Here is a 26,835-nt window from a genome sequence, read left to right as displayed (position 1 = left end):
GAAAGACACTGAAGCCCTACTTTGCGTCTGTGGTATCTTGAATAAAGGAAACTTCGTCAACAAAAATACTTTAAAATGTGCCTTTCTCTGGCACACTGTGACAGAAATGAATGTGCCATAGTGAGAGTTCAGACGTGTGAGAGAGTTCTGCTGCGGTCGTAAATTAAGCCTATTCCTGCAAGTTGCTAAGGTTCTAAAAGTTAATTTCCTAAAAATGATCTACCCTTTTCCTCATGGAAATGTCTTCACGTGCCCTAGGAATACGATTCTCGTTTGAAGACACCTGAGCAAGATTTCTCCATGGGCACTTGAACTCTAAGTTTCTAGGACTTGTGATTAATTGGACTTTTTCATTTCAGAGAGAGGGGAAAAGGCACCCTTGTTACTGCTCCATCCAAGTGCGTCACGTCCATCTTGGTTCTTTGTTTTAGAAAGGACAGAACCCTCTTTCTGAAAAAGAGCCAACTGTTAAATTAGCAAAGAGACTAATTGAATAAGTAAATAAATGTATTGAAGCAACGCATCGGTCCTCATATTATTTCAGTGAGACAAATTTAAGCCCTTCAGAATCAATATATGGAGGAAGCAACACAGCAAAAATATCCAGCTATTAAACTGCTTTGAGAGAGTGAAACCTTGAACCTTAGAGGTCAGAACTTAATTACTATCACCAAAGCTAATGTTCTGGATAAAGAGGTGTTTTGGAAAAATAAATTCTGAGGTTAGCACTAGTTTATGCTTTACCAGCTCTCAAAGCACACCTGTGGAAATAAAAGGAAGGCCAGCTCTAGGACTCGCTCCTCCCTTACTGAGATCACTACATCCAGAAACCCCTAAAGCCTGGACCTGGGAATGATCATAGGAAACGCTAAGGTTGTCTGTAGGTTTTACTAAGAGAAAAAGGAGGAAAACTGGAGGAAAAAATAGAGACAGGGCAACGGAGTGCCCCGTAGTTATTCTCAACTCAAAGCTGTGGGTTAGGAATCAAACCAATTAAAGCCCTCACAGTAAGAGCGAGATGTGCCATGTCTTCAAACACAATAGGGTATCATCTTGAAGATGCTATTAAAAGTGCTGAAAACTGCCCTGCACAGTGGTACAGCCGGCATGCAATTGGAAACACATGGGAGAGGTCCTGGGTTGGAGTCTCAGGACCTCCTTGAGCATATTGGGCATGTGTGCGTCCATGATCCAGGCCATTGGAGACTGGGGGTAGGGGGCAGTGGCTCCCTCTGTCTCTCTGTCTCCCTGTCTTGCTTTCTCATGAAAGAAAGAAACTTTTAAAAAATGTTAAAAGCCTTTATAGCAGCAGCAGTAGGTGAACACCAGAGAGTAAACCAAATTACATAAACTGGAGATAGCAATAATAATAGAACTTGCTACTAACCATACAGTAGTCTTAGAAATATATAAACGGGACAGATGAGTCCAAATATGAGGCATGTCCATATTTAAATATGGGTACTCACAGATCTTTATGGGGAAAAGAGTTCCTACTCTGCTCAGTATTTTTAGTTTCATCTGGAGGCAAGCCGAAAGCCAGAAACGTACAGGAAGTTTTGATAAATTTGAACAGTGTTAGAATATCCATGGCAGTTTTTGTTTTACAAAAACTGATCACTTCTTCCTAATAAAATTGTGACGTTCTGTCCTGAACTCTGAACTCATAAGCTAAGGAGATTCTCTACTTAGTGTGGTCCAGTGAGTTGCTATATCTGATTTTATGTGAAAGGGACAAATACATTGAACACTCAGTAACTTCATGTTTTTGTTGTAGTAAGAAGCAGAGACTCTGCAGGTGGTTTCATAATTACGTAGACCTTGATGTGACTCTTGGCTTTACCGACTTAGTTGGGGAAAATAACTTATTTCTGCAAGACTTAGTTTCCTCCTCTCAAAAGAATACCAACCTCAGAGAGTTTTGAAGTTTAAACCAACCATCTAGGTGATACTGTGTTCTCAGGAAAAATTAGTTCCTTTCCTCTTCCCACCCTAATCTTCTCAGTAGAAGCTAAGTGATGACAAACATAGGTTCCGGTGCAGAAACATCCTAACTGAAAAGTAGAAGTTGGCCTCAAATGTTTTTTAATGTTTTTGAGTGGGCCAGCAGGTGATAATGGTGGTCAAGGCACTAGACCTGACTCCACAGTTTGAGTCCCAGACCCAGCAACTTGAAAAACATACCAGGCGCACGTGTGTGCATGCCCAAAATCCCAAGAGGAGATTGGAGGAGAAGGAATTGTGGCATGGCTATCCCCCTGGATGGAGCTTTCTCACTTTTTCTCTCTCTGTATCTTTCTTTGTTTCTGTCCAGCAAGTGCATGTACCCTATGGCAAAAATCTTAAAAAAAAAAAAAATTATGAGTAAAGTACTAAAGTACTATAGAAAGCAAAAGTAAGCTCTAGGTAGGATTACATATGTTTTTTCTTCCTTTTGCTATGTTCTAATTTTGCTAAAATGAATATGTACTACTTTCATAAAATAAGCATTTAAAATTTCTATGAACAATGCATAGTTTATAATCTAAGAATTGATACATTAAAAATGACAATGATTACTCTAACTTGGGTTTAAAATTGTATTCCTTAGAGAATTTTATATTACTAAATTGGTTCAGGAAAAATAGGCCTGATAGCTGAAGGGGTCGTTAACTGCTATGGTTATAGACAATGAGAAAGAAGAGAGGAAGAGAGATTGTAAATAACATCTTTTTATTAAGCTTTACAGTACAACTCCCTTCTGCCTCCTACCTGAATTACTGTAGCTATATTCCACTCATCTCTCCCCTTCCAGGCTCCCCACACTATTGTACTTTAATGTTCTTGAGACAATGATTTCATTTCACCTTTAGCCTGCTCACAGCCCGTAATGGCTCTCCATTTAGCCATAGCTGTCCTTCACAACCAGTGGGACATGTGTCATCGTAGGATGCAGTAGTCCAAGTAGAAAGCAATCCTAACATTTGCTGGTAAATACTTTCCCTCCAACCCCACATTTATCTGTAAGTGTGAATTTGTTGTGAATTGCTGAAATGCTTCAGATCCTATTGGCCAAATAGTGGGTGTCTCCCTCACTCATCTGCGATTGTGAGGTGTGTCCCTCGGTAATCTTGAATTCCGTTTCTCTTGATTGCACACCCACCCACATGCACACATCCTAAAAACAAGTGCCTTTGTGCCCCTGAAATACAATTTACCCATAATAGGGCTTTTTCAAGTATCTATTTTAAAACATACCATAAATAGAATGCTAATAAATGTATACATCTTCAGGGAAAAGGGTATAATAACACTTTGTTAGAGTGACAATACAAAATAATCATTAGCATGAAGTATAAAGACCATCCTCTTCAAGCTGGTATCCGAGGCCCTCCACAAGCTGATGCTATCTTCCCTTTCCACGCTTAGCTCCCATAACTTCCATGACAGATGCGTTCAGTACCTGCTCAGGGCTCAGCACTCCAATACACACGTTATGTCATACCTCATGTGATCCTCACAGCAACGCCATTGCTTTACTGTTCCCACTTGCCAACTGACGTTTAGTATCAGAGGTTCAGTGTCTTCCTTCAGACCACAGAGCTCATTAGTGACAGCGCCAGGATTCAAACCCAGGTTTGTCTGACTCCAAAACCTGTTTTCTTAGCTAGTTTTCTGCCAGGTGGACTTCTCTTCTCATTCTCACCCTAACATCGCTGGTTCCACTGTTATGTTTTTGATCCTTTTGTTTACCCCAACTCAGAATTGTGTGTGTGTGTGTGTGTGTGTGTGTGTGTGTGTGTGTGTTTTGAGTCGATTTTATTTATTTTAATTTATACATTTAATCACTATACATCACTTAGTTTGTAAAGTGAATTTACCCAACATGAATACACTTCACAACAGTCCAGTTGAAGATACTATATGAAATATCATCAATAGATAATAATCCATTTCTGTGTCCCATAAATATCTTGCCTCTCTCTTTTCCTCCTTAATTTCTTTTGTCACACTCTCCCCCTTCTTCCACCCTTTTCCCACACTGTCTCCAGTATGCATATCCATTTTCCATGCTTCTATATCCTCTAAGTTTTCAGTTTCCATCGTAGAATGCAGACAGCCAGTGTATTTTAAGTGGAGACATAACAGTGTTTCTCTTTTATAGCCTGGCTCACTTCACTCAGCAGTAAGCTTCCATATTTGTTCACTTTTTCTCAAATGCCTGGATCTTGTTTTTTATGGCTGAGTAGTATTCCATAGAGTATATGTGCCACACTTTTTCAACTCAGAAACTATCCTGCCTGTTCTTCATTTCACTTCAGAACTTAACTCTTCTGTGAAATCTTTCAACCTCCAGGCCATTCATATCAGTATATTGCTTTTTATTTTTTTTAAGAGTTTTTTGCTTTACCAGAGAGAGACAGACAGTGACAGTGAGAAAGAAAGTGAGAAATCACCCCTCCGGGGAATAGCCATGCCACAATCCCTTCTCCTCCATTTTCTTCCTGGAATCTTGGGCACACACTCAGCGTGAACTTCAAGCCACTGGGTCTGGGCCTCAAACCATGGTCAACTATGTGGGACTCCAGTGATGTAACCATTATGCCATCTGCTGGTCCCCTATATAGCTTTAATTTATCAGTTTGTATGTGTTGTCTCCCAACTAGATGATTAGCTGCTTGACAGCAGAGCTGTAGAAACCACAGTGCATCATCTTCAAATTCTTCTCTTGGCTTCTATTTATATTTATCACTCTCAGTGCTATGTCCCTAGCATACACTCAATAAAAATGACCTCATTGTTAAATTAATAACTCTTCACAGACAGAGAACTCTCCCCTCTATTGCTAAGAGAGTTTACAACTCTCAGATTTGAAATTAATTCCTCTAAATTTTGAATGAACAACTTCTCTGGAGTCTATATGCAGTTTGATGTTAAAAACAAAGTTGATAGTAAACGTTATCACTCTGCTTACTTACTGTTTTAAAGTTAATTCATTTATCTTTTCCATGAGCGAGCAAGACATAGACAGATTAAGAGAGCACCCACAACAAGAAGATCTTTTTTTTTTTTAAGAGAGATTTTTGCTATAGCGTGCATGCATTTGCTGAAGACACAGAGACAGAGAGACAGGAAGTGAGAAATCACCCCCTGGGGGGATGGTCACACCACAATTCCTTCTCCCCCATTCTTCTCTCAGAATTTTGGACATGCACACACATGCACCTGGCATCAGTTTTAAGCAGCTGGGTCCAGGACTTAAACTGCAATCAACTATGTGAGAGCCCAGTGGTGTAACTGTTACGCCATCTGCTAGTCCCCCAAACAGGATCTTAACCTTATAGTCCACTCACAGCCAACAGCCAGCCCTAGAGCACAGTGAGTGCCTGGTGTACAGGGAGGTCTGCAGAACCTTTCCATATGGGATCGCCTCTCAGGGTCGTGTTTTACCTCTGTGCCACTGTCTTTACTCCATGTTAACACTTGAAAAGGATTGCACTGATAGAGAATAATTTGCCCAGTTTCACTCCGTTCCTCAGCCTTCATGGACCCTTTCTGCATAAGAGACATTGAGGCTATATTTGCATTCATGGCAATTTATAAAACCTCTTCTACCAGTAACCCCTTCAGAGTATCTGAGAAAGACCCTTGGCAAAGAAAGAAAGGGAAGCACCATACCAAACAAGAAGTCTTGGATCTAATAGGCCATGCTGGAAGAGAAGAAGTGGCAGAGATTTAGGGAGTAGAGAGTCTTTCCTCCTGTGGGTGGAGGGCCAATGGAAGGGGTAGTACAGTATTCCCACCAAGGATGAAAGAGTTTGAAATGAGAGTCAAAAAAGGGGGGAAAGTGTGACAGTCTACACCAAAAACTCTGAGAATTTAAACCTACCCCTTTCTTTTCTAATCTCCCTTCCAGCGTCTGATTTTTCATTCATTCTAGTTATGGTTATCTCAAATACATAGTTGAGAGAGAACTCCATGAATCAGTGCCATTGATTGGTTTTGTTGCTGTTTGCTTAAGGATTGATTTGGAAATCTCCATAATCCATTCTGCCTTAATTTATACTTTGCAGTGTTCTGCTATGTTTAGAATGACTGATAAGTACCAGACTTAATCTCTCCCAAGAAATAACAAGACGTATAATTTGTAAGATAATTATGTTTCGAGTGATCAAGAAGGACCGTACGTGAGAAAACAGCTCTAGTGATAGGCATACCTTGGGGGAAGTCAACGGATTTTTACTTAAATACCTTAAAGAATGTGTTAAATCAGAATTAGTAAAACACCACCTAACAGAAAAGCTTTTAAAGTGAAAATTATATGAGAGCATTTTCTTTACCAGAAGATAAAAATGTCTAAACAGCTAGGAAAAAAAAAAAAATTCCCAAAAAGTTAAGGAACCTGCTTTGTTTTCTTCTGTCATTTTTTTTTTTTAATTCTTCATCAATGGATCTTTTGTATTCAGGAAAAATAGGTGGATTTACACAAGAAAATAACACCATAGATTCTGGAGAACTTGATATTGGCCGAAGAGCAATTCAAGAGGTTCCTCCTGGGATCTTCTGGAGATCACAGCTCTTTATTGATCAGCCACAATTTCTTAAATTCAATATCTCTCTTCAAAAGGATGCGTTGATTGGAGTATATGGCCGAAAAGGTTTACCACCTTCTCATACTCAGGTAAGAGTAGGCTTTGTCTCCATAAAATGGAAACTGCCAGTTTGCACATTTTTAAGTTACTCTGTTTAAGTTCAGCTGTTTGGTTAAATTGCCACTTCTGAATTGATCTTTTACAATAGAAAGAATTTTGAATGTGGGTTACACTTATTTCCAGGTTTTTAAATCAGTAGTAGAGAGAATAACATATTCTTTTTGACTTGCTTTGACCACTTTGGGCTGAATAAACTGTAAGGAAATTTTGTGAGTAATGTAATGAACACTGAGCATTATCTGAGCACCTAGTAAAACACTGTGTTTCCCAAGAGATTGTGGCACGACCACAGCCTGTCGGGGTTGTATTTTCTCCCTCTGTCTGCCTCTCAGCCTTTCTCCACTGAGTGTATACACCCATCTGGCAATCAATCAATCAGTAAAAAACAAAAACCAAACATAAAAACATACGAAAACCAGGCTAAACAGTATTTATAGATAACCGAGTATGAGCGTATTACTGTGGTACTCAAAACAGTTGAAATCTCTTTATATCATAGATACAAATTGAACCTCAATTCCATTGTTTGAAAAATCCCTTCACAATAGCAGTCACAGATAGAGAACAGTGTCAATAATTTCACAGGGTTTTTCATCATTTAATACTGAATCGTAGTGTGTAAATTGGAAATTGTGGTTTAAAATAGATCCCATAATGTCTCAGAGGAATTATTTTAGTTACCGACCATAATATTAGGACTCAGACTTTTCCCAAGACCAACATTATGTTAATAAGTAGAAAAATTTCAAAAATGCAGTTAATTAAAATTGACCATTGGATAAACTTGAAGTTAGTTTATTTACCCATAGAATTTCATACCGATTTAGTCTGATTTGGGAAATAAAGGCTGGAGAATTTTCGTGTGTGTCTTACAAATGTAATTTTATAAGAAATGCTTTTTCTATAACCTAGCAGCGAATTGTGAAGGAGATTGGTCAGATACTAATAAAGAAATCACATCTTTAAAGAAAGATGAGTAAGGTTTCAACAATTTTTCTCTTATATCATTGTGGATTGGATTCACACACATATATCAATTTATGGCTGAAATGCTTGAATTTCATGCTCTATTGAATTATTTTTTGTATTTAGCATTCTTCTTATCCATATTGTTAAAGTAAATGTCTCTGATCTTTGCACCTCAAATACTTCTTAGTATGTACGAGTGTTCAATTTAAAATGTTAGAATTGACTTCAATTCAGGTTACAGGTGACACCACCTAGCATGTAATAACCAGATTTTCTTAAATGGTCATAGCCTCTACAATTTCAAGTATAGCAGATTGTATTTCTAGTAATAGTACAGTGAAATGTGAAACAAAGATTTCCACTGAAAGCACACACTTGATTACATTGTTTTTGTATCAGTTAAAACAGACCTACAAGCTGAGCACAACAATGAACAGCACGATGCTTAAAAAATAATTTTAGGTAAAAAGCGATTGTGTCTTATACTAGAAAGATGTATTTAAAGATTCAGGGTTGACTTTGAGTAGTCACATGTAACATAAGAGAAGGGAAATAAAAGGTGCAGTTTCAGGCTTTCTCATCATTCTTTTCGTATTTAAACATAATACACGTGATATCCACTTTCTTTTCTACCACGATGTGTGTAAGTAGGTTATGCATTTCCTAAGCTTCACAGTTATTAGAGCTCCTTCCTCTGGTTTATTCAAGATCAGCAGAGCAAACAACTGTTTCTGAGTTCACTGCTGAAACATGAAATATGCTATAAAGCAGCCCAAATTGAACATTTCTCTCTTCCTGGGGAACGTTAAATAAATCAACCTGAAATAATTAAAATTGGCCAGCCATTCAGAATAGTCACTTGAGTTTTGAAAGTCTTTGTGACCCTTTGTAAAACCGTCCATTTGGTCGTTGCCAAGGAATCAATTGACTCTCTTCTCTCCGATGCCCAATTCATTCTCCTGGACAGTTAGAAGCCTAAGGAAGCAATTCGGTGCTTTCCAGTTAAGTGTACTGTGGCGTTTTAGTGCATTTGCATGAAGGCTCTTTTAGAATAGTCAGAATCGGAGGTTCTGAGCCCGCTTTTGACTTCATTACTTTGCACAAGTCACTTAACTTCTCGGATAAGAAAGTTGGGCCAGATGATCTCTAAATTCTTTTGTATTCCAGTAATTAACAGCAAGACAGTGCCACCAAAACACTGATTTAAAGATACAATTATCTGTTCATGGATTCTGAGTTCTCATTATTTTAATAACAATTGGATTAAACATATGGACGATCTAACTGTTCAGAAGGGAACATACTGGGAACATCTATTTGCATCTTTAAAATGTCTATTAGATAATCAGTGTAAATACAGCAAACGCTGGCAAACTTTTATCCTATTGTTTACAAAGCACTTTTGATAATATGTTGTAGTTTAAAGCAACTTTAAATGAGAAAGATTTTTAAAGCGTACGTATGTGGTCATGTCAAATTATTTTAAGAATTACCTTTACAGACAGCTTTTACACTAAGTTCCAATTTGTTTGAAAACTTTATCTGAAGTGTAAATTTTATTTCATTATGGTTACCCTGACGTAGTGAGATTGAAGAGTTAGCCCAAAGAATTTTATCTTACAGCTTGCATAAGATTCTGAGACTCTGCCACCATCACTCCAAATTATCTGCCTCCATTTTGTGAACAGGTATTATAAAGCAAAATTTACGTTTGCTCTTAAGCAATCAGTTTATACCCTAAGTACAAGGTTATTAAATATTTTCATTTCATATGTTATAATTTGGTTGTTTTGGGTAGGGGTCATTTTACGGTTAAGGAGGGAACTTCAGGTTTTTTTGGTTGTTGATTCCTTGGTCATGTTTTGTCATAGGGTGTGTGTTTTTGTCTCAGGAGAGAGATAGAAAGAGAAAGTGAAAATCATCCCCTGGGGGGGCATGTCCATGCTACAATCCCTTCTCCTCCATTCTCCTCTTGGGATTTTGGGCACACACACACATACCTGGAGTGATTTTTTTTTTTTCTTTTTTTAAGAGCGATTTTTCCTATAGGGCATGTGTGCTCTCAAAGAGACAGAGAGGAAGCAAGAAGTCACCCCTGGGAGAATGGTCACACCACAGTCCCTTCTCCTCCATTCTCCTCCTGGGATTATGAACACACATGCATACATGCTTGGCATGAATTTCAAACTGCCAGGTCCAAGATTCTAACATGGTTGACCACGTGGGAGTCTAGTACCTTAACCTGCTATACCACTATACCACTATACCACCTGCTTGCCCCACACCTGGAGTGACCTCCAAGCCATTGGGTCTGGGACTCAAACTGTGGTCGGCTATGTGAGAGTCCAGTGTCTTAACCACTACACCACCTGCTGTTCCCATCTCCAGGTATTTTAATAGCCCTCTTGAAGTGAGTGAAATACCTCTAGAGAAGAGCCTAGTACTGAGTAGATACCCCCAAAACTTCCCACCATTCAAGCCATAGTTTGTTGTTCAGAGTGTGATGCAAATGGTGATTTCTGTGACAAAAATGAGGATTATGATGGTGGACTTAAAAGACAGGTGAAAATGAACATTTCCTCCCTTTGGCTTTTTCAGGTGTGGTGTTTAATATTAGGGGAGAAAAATGTTTACATGTATTTGTCCATAAAGAGAAACTTTTTCCTGTTGCTTTGCCATGCTAATATAAATATTTAAATCTGACGAGGAAATGAATGGCTTATTTGAGCTAGAGATGCCCTTCAAGACTGCTGAATTAATTTACCTCTAATAACTGTGGAATAAAATTCCAGTGATGTTTTTGCAGGTTAAGTATTCACACCTGTCATTATTTTAATCTTTATAAGATATTTTTAAAAAGAATGCTAATCGAATTGTACTTCTTTGGAATAGTTTTCATAACTGAATGATATTGTAATACAGTTTTACTACACAAGGAAAAAAATACATTTACATTGGATAAAAAAATTTAATGTCAGAAACTGAATTAGATATTCTAGATTCTGTCCAATAATAACAGTAGAAGTTTATGATTAGGACCTATTTAACTGATTCTTCAGAAATTCCAACAATTGATGTTATTCCAAATTGATTGGATTAAGATTGCTGAAATAATCCTTTCCTTAAATAGACCTGTGAAGAAATTCCATTTAAGGAGTCAGAAAGTAGAATATTGATGATTCACATACACAGTACTGTAATAATGACTTCTATATGTGGTATTGTTGTAGACTTTGCACTGTAAAGAGTGAAACTAGGTTGACAGCCTATAGAAACTGAATCTTCGAAGAAACTGTTATCTATAAAGTTTCTTGAAATTATGTTGGGAAGTTTTTTTCATTATCTTCCAAAGTTGCTGTTTTATCTCTGTTTACAAAAATCTGTCCTACTGGGAACCAGCAGTTAGCGTAATGGCTATGTCGCTGGACTCCCACGTAGTCGACCGCGGTTCGTGTCCCAGACCCGGTGGCTTAAAACTCACGCCGGGCGCGTGTGCGTGCGTGCCCAAGATCCCGAGAGGAGAATGGAGGAGAAGGGATTGCGGCGTGACCATCCCCTCTGGGGGGTGATTTCTCGCTTTCTGTCTCTATGTCTCTCTCTGTCTGTCTGGCGAGCGCATGCGCCCTACAGTGAAAATCTCTCCAAAAAAAAAAAAAAAAGGAAAGAAAAATCTGTCCTACTGTTACCAATCACATTTCATATGTTTAATTCATTTTTTAAATTCTCCAGTTAGATTCCTTTAGCCACCCAGTGGTGATGATTAATCTTACTAAAAAAAAAGTTAGGTTTAATGATGACTGACTTAATAATTGGGCACATTTACTCTTACTGCCATCCCTTCAGAACCTTTCCGTTGTTTAATTTCTTAGACCTTGTAAGTCCCAGATCTCCTGTTTTTTTTTTTTTTTTTTTCTGTAGGGTGTGTGCGCTTGCCAGACAGAGAGAGACAGAGAGACAAAAAGCGAGAAATCACCCCCCAGGGGGTATGGCCACGCTGCAATCCCTTCCCCTCCATTCTCCTCTTAGGATCTTGGGCACGCACGCACACACACCCGGCGTGAGTTTTAAGCCACCCAGTCTGGGACGTGAACCACGGTCGCTTACATGAGAGTCCAGTGACATAGCCATTACGCTAACTGCTGGTCCCAATTTTTTAGACTTTTGATCAAAGATGTAAAGGTATAGGGTTACCTGTTTTTAATCTTACTATGACTAAGTAAAACCCCATGAGTCTCTCCGTGGCTCTTGAGATGGTTATATCCGGGTCACAGAAGCGAGGTAGAATAGCGGGTCAGGAACAGGCCATTGCAGGGAGCAGAGTGCTCTTGCGTTCATGTACCACCTCCCCAAGCTCTTCACATCCAGTTTCCTTCATCTGTAGAGTAAATATTAATGCCTTACTAAAAGGTTTCCTATGAGGATTAAAAATACTCTGCATAAAATATTCAGCAGTAGCTGCTACAATATGAGTATTAAATGAGAGACGACCTTAAAGTACCTCATGTTCTAACTAAAGCTACTAGATTTGAAATGCAAATTTATGTAGATTTTAGACCCCAAACCGCCTAAGCCCCTCAAACTTTTTACCAGTCTTGGGCCAGACCTTGGTGCAGAGCTAAAATGTGATTGCAAGGCTGGCCGACATGCAAAGGTTCTGGGTTTGCATTCAGAGACCCGCCTGAGCACACCAGACCTGTGTGTGCCCGGGTTTCCAGGCTGGTGAGTCTTTGGGGTTTACAGGTCATAGTATAGAGACCCAGTGTTGGGGATGCTGTTTGTGTGTGAGACAGAGAGAGAGAGCCACTCTCTCTTGTTCATGGAAGAAAAATAAACTTATTTTTAAAAGCTACAACTTGTCATCAGCCAGGGGAATGAATAAATTTGGGACTATCCTCTCCTAATAAGGGGAAACGCCATCTATGAAGTTGAACTGGCATCGCAGTGTGCAGTGGGTCATTTTCATCATCCCTGGGAGCGCTGTGCGTGGAGGACTTCTACAATTCGGGCCTGTCAGTCAGGAGCGTTTTCCTAAGGTTGTCTTTATCAAGGCAAAGGAGAAAAGCTCAGAGAGAAAGAAAAAAGAGGAAAGCAGCCACGGCGTTATGTGTCTGACTACTGAAACGATGTCACATGTCCCCTCCCGCAGTACGACTTCGTGGAGCTCCTGGACGGCAGCAGGTTGATCGCCAGGGAGCAGCGGAACCTGCTGGAGGCGGACAGAGCAGGGCGGCAGGCGAGGTCCGTCAGTCTGCACGAGGCTGGCTTCATCCAGTACTTGGATTCCGGGATCTGGCACCTGGCTTTTTATAACGATGGGAAGAACCCAGAGCAAGTGTCTTTCAATACCATTGTTATCGGTAAGAACAGGCTTCAGAGCATCTTTTTCCAGGCCACCGCGGAAGCAGTGAGTTGAGCAGAAACTAAATGATCTTTTCCCATTGGGACTGATTTCTAGAGTGTGAAAGTCCAGGTATAATGTGAGAAATATTTTTAAATTGTTTATGTGTGAGTATTTGACAAACCATGAAGTGCTGGAAGAATATATTACTTAGAATTACTTTGGGGGAGAGATTACATCATGAAAATCTTCCCAAAAATGGTGTCTGATGCAGTAGTGTTCTGCTTTACTATTAGAATAACTTGGTGTAAGTGAATCTTTTCTCTTTTTTTTTCCCCTTCTTTTTTCTTTTTTTTTTTTCTCTTTTTGGTGGTGGTGTTGATGGAATAAGCCACCCCTTACTTCCTCAACACCTAGCTAAAATGATCAAAGTGACACAGTTTCTTTTGCGCCAACGGCAGCCTATACAAGTTTTCCTTCTTTCTCTCTTCTTCAGAGTCTGTGGTGGAATGCCCCCGAAATTGCCATGGAAATGGAGAGTGTGTTTCTGGAACTTGCCATTGTTTTCCAGGATTTCTGGGTCCAGATTGTTCAAGAGGTATGCACGTTAGAGTCTTTTCTTAAGCCCGTATAAATACGCTGTAGAGACACAAGTAATTCGGAAAGCTACCACAACGGGAAAGAAAAGGGGGAAAACTGGGGTATTACTTGTTCCAGCGCGTTGTCTTTTCTCTCGGCAGCTCGATGGAAAATGTGGCTGATAATTCTTCTGTCGTGTTCTGTTTCACAGCAGCCTGTCCCGTGCTCTGTAGTGGCAACGGGCAGTACTCCAAGGGCCGCTGCCTCTGTTTCAGCGGCTGGAAAGGCACCGAGTGTGACGTGCCCACTACCCAGTGTATCGACCCGCAGTGTGGGGGTCGTGGGATTTGTATCATGGGCTCTTGTGCTTGCAACTCGGGATACAAAGGAGAAAATTGTGAAGAAGGTAAACATGTCAATATTTACAGAAGTCTATTGTTACCTCCATAAAGAAACAGATTATATCTGTAATCTTTAGTTAGGGAGAGGAATCTCTTTTGATAGGCTTCCTTATGAAAGTAATTGCGATTTCCATATTTATGAATGCATTGTTTCATTAACATTTGAACTCATAAAAAGAACAAATACCCTTTGCTCTTTTTCAGGAGCATGAATAATTCTTTGTGTGACTCTGAGAAAGTAAGCAAACATTCATGCCTTGAAACCAACAGTGGACTGTGGATTGTTTTTTCTTTTTCTTTTCCCTTTTCATTTTCTTTCCTTTCCTTTTTTTTTTTTTTTCCTAAATCTAGCATTTTGGCATCTCAGGAAAGACAGAATATTGAATACAATGTATTAGTAAAAAAGTACCACATGGATTGTTCTGTAACTGGGGGTAATGATGAGAGTCAAGATACTAGACTGTAAAGCGCAGTTGAATTGTTTTTGCAAAAAGCAAAAAAAAGTACCATTTTTGGTCTTCAATCAAATTGATTTTATTGATCTGCACACACAAAGTAATGCAATTAAGTCTCTGGAATTAAATTTTCAGGCCATTGACCCTACAAGTGTAAAGTTTTATTGAGTCAAATTGCTAAATTAAATCTCGTCATCTAAAGCACATTAAAGTGAATTAAGAAGGATAGAGAATATGCAACTCATTTATTTCTCAAACTGTTGGCGGATCCCATACAGCTGTCAGTGGTCAGGGGTCGTGGATTAGGTCACCTGATAGAAATGTTGTCATAGAGAAGGCAATACTTAGTACTCTCTCATGAGGCCGGGCAGAAAGCAATCGTCTGAATCCTCAAGAGCACACGTATGTTATTCATGCAAATCACAAATCCTCGGAAGTCTCAGTCACCTAAATGGCATTGGGCTGGTTCTTAATGCTTTATTATAATTCCGTGCATTTTCAGAAACAAGTTTTTGAAAAAGGTAGGTAAATATTTGGTTCATATGCATTAGACTAGTATGTAATTCCTTATTCTGCTTGTACTAGGATAGCTTCTAGATGTATAAATTTGTTCTCTCTCTCTCTCTTGTTTTTAAACGCTAGCTGACTGCTTAGACCCTGGCTGCTCTAATCATGGTTTGTGTATCCATGGGGAATGTCACTGCAATCCTGGATGGGGTGGTAACAACTGTGAAATACTGAAGACCATGTGTCCAGACCAGTGCTCTGGTCATGGGACATACCTGCAAGAAAGTGGTTCCTGCACTTGTGACCCCAATTGGACTGGCCCCGACTGCTCAAATGGTGAGCGAGTACCTCAATGCAGTGCAACCGAGGGTGTGATACCGTGTGGCTAAAGATGCTATTTGAATTTTTAAAATGTACGACCTAACACAGATTTCAGTAATATGATTTTCGCATAAATAAATATTAAAAGTAATGAATGTAGTTGTCTTATCAAAAGGAAAGATACAGGCTTAGCTAATTTGTCATGAAAATGTTGCCTTCGGCATGATTGGGAAGAAGAATCTTTCATTTAGGTACGGTAACCCTGTCTTTAACTCTGACTTTGTGGAACTACTCATTGAAGCTAACCTCCCTATAGGCCTGTGAACAACTTAGGGGTTTAAATACATTAGTTTCTAAATAGAGAAGCCTCGATTTAAAACAGTTGTTTGGCAACATAAGGTTAAGCGTGATCACAATAAAGAATATGCATATGTGGCTCTTATGATATGTACAGTGGTTCAGCCCTGAGTTTTTAATTACGGTAGTATGGTTATGATAGAAATTGCAGTCGTTTATTCAATAAGCCAGGTTGTTACTAAACACCTGCCATGTCCATGGCACTCTGACAGGCCCTGGGGGAATAAGAGTCACAGACAGTGCCTGCTTTCTACAGCTGTGACTTTCACATTTTGTGCCCATGGCCTACAATATTAAATACCTATTTTTACATTGTGACCTATTATTCCTATATATTTCCTTATTCACATAACTAAGACAAACATTTACTAAGTTATACATACTGATCTTTTCTTTTTTTTTAATATATTTTTGCCATAGGGCACATGTGCTCACCAGAGAGAGGGAAAGCAAGAAATTACTTCCCCAGGGGGAGATGTAGCCAAACCGAAATCCCTTCTCCATTCTCCTCTTGGGATTTTGGGCACTCATGCACATGCACCAGGTGTGATTTTTCAGGCCACCAGGTCTGGAACTCAAACCAGTCAGCCGTGTGGGAATCTAGTTCCTTAAGCACCATTCCACCTGCTGGCCCCATGAATTCCTTTTCAGTCTATTCTGCAACTGCTGAATAACCTTGAGCAGATTATTGTCTGCCTTGGGCCAGCAGGTTGTATGGTGGTTATGGTGCTAGACTCTCACATGACTGACTGTGGTTCAATTCCTGGACCTTGTGTGCCCAAACTGCCAAGAGGAGAATGGATTGTGGCATGTCCTTCCCACTAATGGTGAGTGCAGGGGAGGTGACTTCTCACTTTCCCTCTCTCCAGTGAGCACACATACCCTATGGCAAAAAACCTAAAACAAAACAAAACTGCGTAGAACTTTACAGTGTTGCCATGAGAGTTTACTTTATCCAGTTATCAGGGGCATCACTTAGAAAAGTTATTTAGACAATGGAGAATTCCCTAGTAATGCTGTTGTGCTCACTGCCATGATGGGAGTCATGTTCTGGAGCTGTGAGCTAGATTGTGTGTTGGGGTGTGAGCAGTGAGACTTTGATGCTGGAGGACTTTTCCAGAAAGGTGGTAAAAGCATGAATTTGTTGGGAGCTATTAGAAATAAAACGTATAGGGACCAGCAGTTAGCATAATGGCTATGTCGCTGGACTCCCATGTAGTCGACCGCGGTTCGCATCCTGGACCCAGTGGCTAGAAACCCACCGCGGGCGCGGCGGGGTGCACGCCCAAGCCAAGATTCTGAGAGGAGAATTGGAGGAGAAGGGATTGCAGCATGGCCATCCCCCCTGGGGGGTGATTTCTCGCTTTTTGTCTCTCTGTCTCTCTCTGTCTGTCTGGTGAGTGCATGCGCCCTATAGCAAAAACCTCTTCAAAAAAGAAAGAAAGAAAGAAAGAAAGAAAGAAAGAAAGAAAGAAAGAAAGAAAGAAAGAAAGAAAGAAAGAAAGAGAGAAAGAAAGAGAGAAAGAAAGAAAGAAAGAAAATGTATAAATCTGAGGGATATTTTAAAGAAAAAATAGGCAGGAATTGCTGCAAAAACAGAATATAGACGTTTGTGAGAAGGGCCGTGCTTGCTTGCTTCATGTGTCTGAATGAAGCAAGAAAGTTGGGAAGGGATTAGGCTGTATGAAGAGGCAGGATGTTAGGGAGAATAATAGGAAAATGAGTGGGAGATAGTGAAGGTGAGTTTTGTGTGGATACTCAAACTATCTAAACGAAAATAAATACCAAAATGAGAAAGAAAGAATGAGAACCAGAAGGGAAAGTAGAGGAAGAGGGAAAAGGTAAGGAGAGGAGAAAGAAAGGGATGAGATTCCCTAGCAGTTCTGGGTACATACAGACATTCTGTATAAAGCTGAGATTCAGTGCAGCAATCAGTCTACGCTTCATTGTCCTCTTCTCTGTGAATCTGTTGTTTAAAAGGAAGTAGTTAAGAACATGGACTCTTGGGACCAGCAGTTAGTGTAATGGCTATGTCGCTGGACTCCCATGTAGTCAACCACGATTTGAGTCCCGGACCCGGTGGCTTAAACTCATACTGGGCGCGTGTGCCTGCGTGCCCAAGATCCTGAGAGGAGAATGGAGGAGAAGGGATTGTGGCGTGGCCATCCCCCCTGGGGGGTGATTTCTCACTTTCTGTCTCTGTCTTGCTGGCGAGCGCATGTGCCTTATAGCCAAAACCTCCCCCCCCCCCAAAAAAAAAGAACATGAATCTGGAGCTGAACTTCCTGGGTTCAAATTTCGGACTGAACCTTTAATAAACGTGCATGGTACCGGGCAAGTGATTGAACTTCTCTGTGCCTCAGTTTGTTTGTAAAGTGGGGGTAAGGATAATCTGCTTTATACAGTTGTGGATTAAATGTCTGAATATGTGAAAAGCAGTGAGAGTACTCCACATGTATTGACTATTAACAGTAGTGACACTGACAGCAGTAAGTATGGTAGGAGTAGTCTTTTTTTAAAAATCTATTTATTCCATAAAAGAAAGAGAGAGGGAGAGAGAGACAAAGTGCATCCCTAACAGGCTCCTAAGGCTGCAGTCCACCCCCCCAACCTTCAGCCAGCCTGCGTGCATGGGCAGGCTGTGCCCGTGTGCTCAGGGAGGCCTTCGGACTTGAACCTGAAACCGTCCCATTATGGAATTGCCTCACAGTGTTGCACTTTACCACTGCGGCACTGTCTAGCCCCTGATAGTAGTATTGTAAAGGCTAATTGTAATTTTTCATACTTAATTCCTTACCAACTTCAAAGTCATTCCACCTAAAAGTATTGATTGACTATTGTTCCCCAAATACTAAATGTGTAAAATGCAAATTATTTCCTCTATTAGTGTGACGTAATGGCATTAAAATAAATGAAATCTTGTGAGATAATTAATTCACATGCTTATTTTTACTAGAGGAAAAAAAAAAAAGACTAGTCATTTTTCCAAATAACTTCCTGATATTCTGAGAAACTTGAGTGACTTCTTTCCTACCCTGTGAGTCATTCTCACCATGAAAGATTGATCTATTCTCCTTCATCTACTATAAATCGAAGTTCAGACGGAAGAAAGTTTTCTACAGAGTATTTTGTAATAATGGGGACAATTTTCTGTTGAACCCAAGACAGAAGTTTTTTCCTGTATCCCTTCCACTCTGATTCCTCTCTCCCTTCCTCCTGGCCCTTCATTCCCTCCTACTTTATTCTCCCTCTCTCTTTATTATTTTTTTTCCCTCCCTCCTCTTTTGGCCACATGCCTCTAGATAACTTGGTGAACCAGACGTTTTGGTTAGAGAATTCACGACTTAGGCTAGCGCAGATAACCTGTACAGGATACCTAAGAGTAAAGACGTGAACTGGGTCTGGATTATAGGGGCCCTGGGTGTCCCACTGAAAAAGAGCTTTAGGAAATCATCACCAACCAAGAGTTTTCAGCATGGGTGCTTGGCATTATTTTATTTTATTTTTAAAGAATTCTTTTATTTATTTATTATTATTATTATTCCGTTTGACCAGGGAGAGAGAGAAAGCAAGCCATCAGGTCCAGGACTCAAACAGCAATCAGCCATGTGAGAGTCCAGCACCTTAACCACCATGCCACCTGCCAGCCCCACATGGCATTATTTTAAATAACATGCTGATTTTGTCCTCTGTCCTTAAAAATACATTTTATAACTATGAGCTTCAATATAGCCATTTAGTTATTTCTGTTGAAGTTTTAGCACTTTTCTTTTTTTTCTTTTTTCTCTTTTTTTGGAGAGGTTTTTGCTATAGGGTGCGTGCGCTTGCCAGACAGAGAGAGAGAGACAGAGAGATAGAAAGCGAGAAATCACCCCCGGGGGGGATGGCCACGCCGCAATCCCTTCTCCTCCATTCTCCTCTCGGGATCTTGGGCACGCACGCACATGCACCCGGCGTGAGTTTAAGCCACTGGGTCCGGGACTCGAACCACGGTCGACTACGTGGGAGTCCAGTGACATAGCCATTACACTAATTGCTGGTCCCATGTTGAAGTTTTAGCACTTTTCTATCTTCTATACTAAACAGTTCTTTCCAACAAAAAAGAAAAAAAAAAGAAATTGAGTTACATTTTATAGAGATAATTACTTAATGTATTGAGGCCACTGGCTTGGGTCTCTTATGCCTGCATCACATGGTAATACCAGTTATAAAGTAACGCTTGCTTGAAATACTGTTATTCCGATTTGTGCCCACAATTACCCAAGCAGGAAAGGAACAAGCATGACAAGCCCCTTTCTTGTTTCATATGAAGTTATTATAATACCTTACTTGAATTATTTTATAATGGGTAGGTAGTTTGTAATTGATACTAAAGAGCTCAAAAGTTAATTCAGCCCCCCTTATAAAGCGAGATTGCTATGAATAGCAAAAAGCGATGTAAATGTTAATTAAAAGATTAAATTGGCCCTCCAAACCACCTATCATTATTTTACATATTTAGACTAATTTTTTTCATGCTGATATAATTATTTTGCTAGTTGAAAATCTAATTTTACCTGTATACAAAATGACTATTCAGTCATAGTGCCTGGTGATCTTTGTTCTATTCATCTTTATATCCTCCATGCAAAATAGAAATTTAACACATATTATTAAACTCTCAGTATAGGGTTGAATAATGAATATAGTGGTCGTTCCTTTGAAGTAAGTAATTAAGTATGGAAAAAAATCTTTATTAAACTTTGCTAATAGCTGCAAAAAGACAGAAAACTTACTCAGAATTAATAGTAACGATCTCAAGTATGCTTGTGTTCACCCTGTGAAAATATCTGTTCTCCCGAGCCTCAGATTTATGTAGGTGATGCAGAGTTAGTATCTAAAGCCTATAAAAACATTGTTGTTAATTTACATTTGTGGCTTCAAGTTTACTAGCTAAACAATTCTGAATTTCTAACTAAACAAATCCTAAAAGAAAACACAACTTGCTCCCTCTTTTGTTGTTATAGAAATGACCTTCAGATATCTAAATTCAATAGGAGAGTAGATTTTACACCTGAAGAAGCATTTGGTTAAGCTGCTAAAGGAGAAGAAATGAATTATTTTCATCAGAAAGTTTATAGGTTTGAAAGCAACAGAGCTTTCCTCTATCTTCATCAGCAGTTTGTCCATTAATTAGCCCTTCAATTCTGCTTCAATTAAATTAACTCTAATTAATAAGTTCATTACAGAGATTGACGCACCTTGCTCAAAGCTAGTGTGCTAAATGCTGATAAACACCTTCACCCTAATGAAAAATTGATTAGATTGAATAAAAAGGGTACCTCGGAAAGAAACCTCTCTCTTCTGGAGCTGAGTTGATGTTATGTTGCTCTGAAGTTAATCAAACCATCTTGGATCTCTTAATCAAAAATTTAATTCAAAGGAGATAGAAAATGTGGCATTAAAAAAAAAAATACATGCTACTTTCTTCTAGTTAAAAGTCCTGGACGTTGTTTATAAAATGTCACAAACTCTCAGCGTCTGCAAATGGGGTTTAAGTTAGCGTTAGCCCTGAGAGAGAAAGTTACGGTGTTCATTAAAGGCTTTTTTGGGGGGGAGTGAATGGGGAGAATAAGAACATGTCTACATAAACATCTGCTATTTTTTAATGTAAAAAGGAATTTGGAGTTCATTTTCTCTTTCTTAGAAATTATTTCAAGTTTTTATTCAGCATTTTTATTTTTTGTATGAAATCTGAAACTAAACAATAGTCTCACAATCTTAGAGAAAAAACTGTCATTAACTTTAACATGATCTGTAAAGAATAAAAAAAAAATGCTGTTCTAAGTTTCTTCTCCTGTTCTTTCTCTTTCAGTTGGATCTAGCTAAATAAAGGTTTTAAAAAAGGTTTAAGGGAAAAAAAAAAAAAAAACTACTCAGATATCTGAGTTCTTTTAAAAAACCCGTTCTGTTATTACAGTTTTTGAAGTCATTTGGTCACCTGGGCCCCTTTTAGCAATTGTGGTAGTTGAAAACCTTATTTTCCTAATGGCAGTGCCAGTAGTTATGTGTATTATTAAACCAGTTTTCTGTATGGGCTAGGCAGTTGGTCTGTCAACAGTACAAGCTTATCAAATTGAAAAACCAACAGTTTCTTATATTTAGCCATCATGTCTGTGTGTCAGAAGTAAACTAATGTACATACTGAAATATTCTGCCTACTGAAAGTTTTTATGTATTTTTTAATCATGTAAGTGGTACACTGGAAATAACCCTTTTCAATTTTTACTTTGTGTGAAACCAAAGCCTATTATATACTTAGAGGCTGAGATATTAAAATATTTCATTAATTTGGTGTGTGTTCTCAGCTGCTAAAAGATACTCTCATACACACACACATATATATACATATGTACACATATACACATATACACACACTATTCTGTATGAATATAATGTAATATTTTATAAAGTTAAAATGTACCTTATAAATGAAGTATATATAATGTTTTATAAAATATATACTTTTTCCTAATAAAATTGTTGTGCGTATTTTATCCACAATTATAGCAGTATGCAGAATTAAATAATCGTGAATAAAGAATAAAATTCTCCCTAATTCCTAGTAGTCAAGGCTGAAATTTACTCTGTGTGCAGATAACTGTAGAGCTGTTTTCCCTGATTTTGGCTTTCACTTGAAATTTTTTTGAGTCGAAGATAGCACTGCATACTAATTCCCCATCTCACCCCCTGCTACTCTTCTCTCCTGCTCTGCTTCCTGTTTTTTCAATCTAGAAATATGTTCCGTGGACTGTGGCTCACATGGCGTTTGCATGGGGGGGACCTGTCGCTGTGAAGAAGGCTGGACGGGCCCAGCATGCAATCAGAGAGCTTGCCACCCCCGCTGTGCCGAGCACGGGACCTGCAAGGACGGCAAGTGTGAATGCAGCCAGGGCTGGAACGGAGAGCACTGCACCATCGGTAGGCCCCTGCCCCTTGTTCTGTCCTCCGGTACCACACAACAGGCAGATGGCTTGCTGGTTTTCCCCTTGGGAAAAGCTTATTCCTTCAAATGATTTTGTACTTACCTTCCTTCCAAAGGAACTGTTTTTACAATATGGTTGTCACTTTACAATGGCAACTCAGTTCTTTGTAGAGCGACTGTCACAGGTATGGGGTCCAAGCGTTTTTTTATTCATTGTTTTACATGACAGCTGCAAAAATGGACTCACAGAAAGAAGATTTCATTTCTTACTTATAAATAAACGTTTACATATTAGTGTTCCATATTTGTTCTTAGTGTTCCGTATTGACATTGCAGTCATATCTTTTTACTTAAACAAAAATTTATAAGAAACTCATTTTTTTCAAATAAGTGGCCTTGTTGGTCTCTGCAGATTCTAGAATCACACATTTTCAGACCTGTCAATATACCGAGCATCTACAAAAGAGGTTTCACTTTATGATTTTATTTTATAGAGCTACAAAAAAAGAAGACTAAAATGTGCAAGTCTATGTATTCTTAAAGAGATCTATGTGCTTAACATGTTTCAAATATGATATTTCTGAACATCCGTAGGCTAAATGAAACCACCAGATAAGTGGTTAAGATTAAAGTGTTAATATGTAAATGATATTTAACATGGATACCACAAGTATCTGGAACACTTAAGGGGTCTTCCAAAAGTTCATAGAAAATGCATATTATGAAAAAACTATGCTTAGATTTCAAACAGTTGTGCATCAAACTAATCTTGTACGCTACTTCATTTTCCATGGACTTTTTGAAGTGCCCCCATATGTAGGACCATAATTTCAAACTATTTAGTGTCTTGGCTTTTGTCATTCAAGTCACTGAAATTAAAATGTTCGTTTAAAAAAGCAAACAAACTGGGAACCAGCAGTTGGCATAATGGCTATGTCGCTGGACTCCCATGTAGTCAACCAGGGTTTGAGTCCAGCCTGTGCCTGCGTGCCCAAGATCCCGAGAGGAGAATGGAGGAGAAGGGATTGCGGCATGACCATCCCCCCGGGGGGTGATTTCTCTCTTTCTGTCTGTCTGTCTCTCATTTTCTGGCGGGCGCACATGCCCTGTAGCAAAAAAAAAAAGAAAAGAAAAAAGAAAATAAACAAGGACCAGCAGGCAGCCTGGTGGTTAAGGAGCTGGATCCCACATTGCTGTATGCACAGTTTGAATTCCAGACCAGGTGGCTTGAAAAACACGCTGGGTGTATGTGTGTCCAAAATCGTGATGGGGGGCAGGGGGCAGCCAAGGGATTACAGGACGGCCATTTCCTACAGAGAATGCTTTCTCCCTTGCTCTGTCTCTCGCTAGCAAGTGTGCATATACTTAAAAAGGGTTAAAAACAAAAGTAATACATGTCTATCTCATTTCATTGAAAGTCTACAGCATTAGTTATAAATAGCATGGTCCTACTGAAATGGAAGAATTTGAGATACAGCGTTTCTCTGTAGTTTTATGTTCTTAGGAGAAAGTGTCATAATGCCATTTGGGGAAGTGTCAGTATCTTAAAAGGGTTCTTCTCCCGGTGTGTCTGTAAGTATTACGTACCTCACCTTTTTGCCTGCAGGCGTTGGTTAGCTGGGAGGTTTGTCATGGGAAAATTGAAATCACTTGCATCCTCACAAACTTCACGTAAGGGCCTTTCTAATCTTTTGGATGTCTTGGACACTGAGGGTCTTACTACCACCCCGTGCTGATGGTCTCCGGGAAGGGCTCACAGGACTCAGAGGCGGTTGTATCCTGGCTGTGGTTTAGTACAGGGATCCGAAACAGGGAGAGACCTGGGTGGCAGAGTCTGGAAAAGTCTCCTCACAGGCCTCTGTGTTCTTTCTCTCCCTCTGGGAGAGGTCACATGGAGATGCTCTTTCCTCCAGCAGTGAGACGAATCACTTGTGAGCAGTATCTGCCAGGGCAGCCTCGATGAGACAAGAAGTCTAAGGTGTTTTGTTATTGTTGTTGTTTTGGAGAGGTTTTTTGCTATAGGGCACATACACTCGACAGGAAGACAGCGAGAGACAGAGAGACAGAAAGCGAGAAATCACCCCCCAGGGGAGATGGCCACATCGCAATCCCTTCTCCTCCATTCTCCTTTCAGGATCTTGGGCACACAAGCGCCCGGCATGAGTTTCAAGCTACCAGGTCCAGGACTTGAACCGTGGTCAACTACATGGGAATCCAGCGACATAGCCATTGCACCATCTGCTGGTCCCAAGGAGTCTAAGGTTTTTATTGGGGCTGCCTAAGGAGGTATTCTCTGTCCACCACAACCACCAAAATTGTAGAAGAAAAGCAGGTGTTCAGAACTCAGATGGGCAAGATAACTTTATCGGTGCTGGAAACAGGCATATCTCCGGATGCCAGGCTAGGGACGGCCCGGCAAGCTCCTAAGGTCAGGCCTGCTGTGTTCATTCACACCAGGGCAACGTCTTAGGGTCTCACTCAGTGGGGGCTTACTGCCTCAGCTGCGGAAGCAGAGAGAGTTTTCACTGCCCCACTGCATGTGGGCATATTCATGGCACCTGAGGACTGCTCATCCCAAAGAACCAGCTTTCCCCGCCTCTGCTCTTTGAAAGAGGCCTCCTAGGGCAAAGACAGCGTGTTGTGGACACAAACCACGCTGAGACAGAAAACAGCCGCCAAGCCGAATTGCTGTCTTTCTGTGGCTAGACAAAGGACAGGCCTGTGACCAAAGGGCTCCAGGCCCCCGATCACAGAATGCCTGTATACCAGAGGCAGGGCAGGAAAATATACCTCCAATCATATTTCCTCAGATTTCATGACCCTACCACCTCCATACCGAGTCAGAAAAAGGGAATTGATGCTAGCCGAGGGCAAACAGTTCCGCAACTGACGACCCATGCCCTAGGAAGTGTGATAAACCCATACGTATGTAGCTTTGAAAGCCAGGAAGTGCACCGAAAGGTTACCCATGGGCAGATTTAATTTGCCAACCCACAGCGACTCCACCAATTATGCTACTGGTGTCCTCATTGACCTTGGCAATATTCTCTGGTTAATAACTTCCCATTAGATGAGCTCTTCTTGAACAACTTTCTAGTCGTTCGGGATCAAACAGGATTTTTATTAGTAGCAAGTCTTTTGATTAAAATTTAATGTATCTTGCTGTGGTCGTTAATTCCGGTTTCTATTGTTTTTATTTATTTTGTTGCTTTTATGCTCCATGTGAATAACAATGTGGGAGATAAAAGACCTGCTTTATTTAAAAGTAAATGTTGGATGTGAACCTTTTCAAAGATAGAGAACCTTTAGGTCATGTTTTCTTTTACACTACTCGGACGAGTTATTCCCAATTTTGGTCTACAAATATCTAATTGCTTTCGCCATGTCTCTTACCTGCGCATACGTCTACAATGAAGCCTAAGGGGGCCGTTTGTGAGCCGCAGACTTAACAACCCAGGACACAATGGTGTGTTTTCTCATTTGGGATAGTTACCGTTCTGTGCATTTCTTCTCAATTTCAGCATTTACGTGATGGCTGAAAGAAGCTGCCACTTTAGGAAAGAATACTCATAAATCAGCCAGATTCTTTTCCTTCTTCTTATTATGTGCCATCTCACTGAATACAAACAGGGAGGTTAATTGAAAGAGAGATGGAGGAGAAATTAAACAGTTAGAAGCAAGCCAAAGTTCCCAGTAGAAAGCAAAGAATATTCCTTATTAGTCACTTTACTGTCTTCATAAACCCTGCTCATGCTTTCATAAAACCATAGGCGTTTTGATAGGAAAATAGGTTATGAATTTCGAGTATTCACTGATTACCCCATCTCTTTGAAAGGATTCCATCCTGATATTTTTATTAGTTCTTCATGTTTTCTCTCGTTGAGAATCGTGTGTCTAACAAATTAGGCATATTCACATGCAGGTTCTTTGTCCCAAGAAGTCATTTTTTTCTTGGTCACATTTTGACTACTGAAGCTTGAAGATGGAAAATCAAACAAGGGCAAAGCTACCTTTAGCAATATTGTGATTAAAATACAAATTTTTCCTTCCTCTAGAAAGTTTTTAGGATCATTGAGCCCTTTTACAAATAAAAAGATAAGTTCCATGATTGAGCTAGGTCTAACAAGCTACAATAGTTACTACTAACTTGGCTTAATAACAATAGCACAGAGTAATATCCAACTACAGTAATATCTCTTTTTTTTAAAAAAAAATGTTTAATTTTATTTATTATTATTTCAATTGGACCAGA

General features: G+C 39.7%; 1 protein-coding gene across 1 annotated transcript in view; it reads left to right on the top strand.

Moving 5' to 3' along the window:
- TENM3 (teneurin transmembrane protein 3) overlaps positions 1-26,835 on the top strand; it is a 902,368-nt gene that overhangs the window by 742,907 nt on the left and 132,626 nt on the right. Inside the window, 6 exon segments of the mRNA XM_027769663.1 lie at positions 6,447-6,661; positions 12,808-13,018; positions 13,496-13,597; positions 13,790-13,984; positions 15,077-15,277; positions 22,394-22,579. Of these exon segments, the coding sequence (XP_027625464.1) occupies positions 6,447-6,661; positions 12,808-13,018; positions 13,496-13,597; positions 13,790-13,984; positions 15,077-15,277; positions 22,394-22,579 (1,110 nt within the window).

Source organism: Tupaia chinensis, unplaced genomic scaffold (genome assembly GCF_000334495.1).
Source record: "Tupaia chinensis unplaced genomic scaffold, TupChi_1.0 Scaffold150192_1, whole genome shotgun sequence".
In the NCBI taxonomy this organism is placed as follows: domain Eukaryota; kingdom Metazoa; phylum Chordata; class Mammalia; order Scandentia; family Tupaiidae; genus Tupaia; species Tupaia belangeri.
The sequence above is the reverse complement of the archived record's forward strand: the minus strand, read 5'-3'. Positions and strand labels throughout refer to the sequence as shown.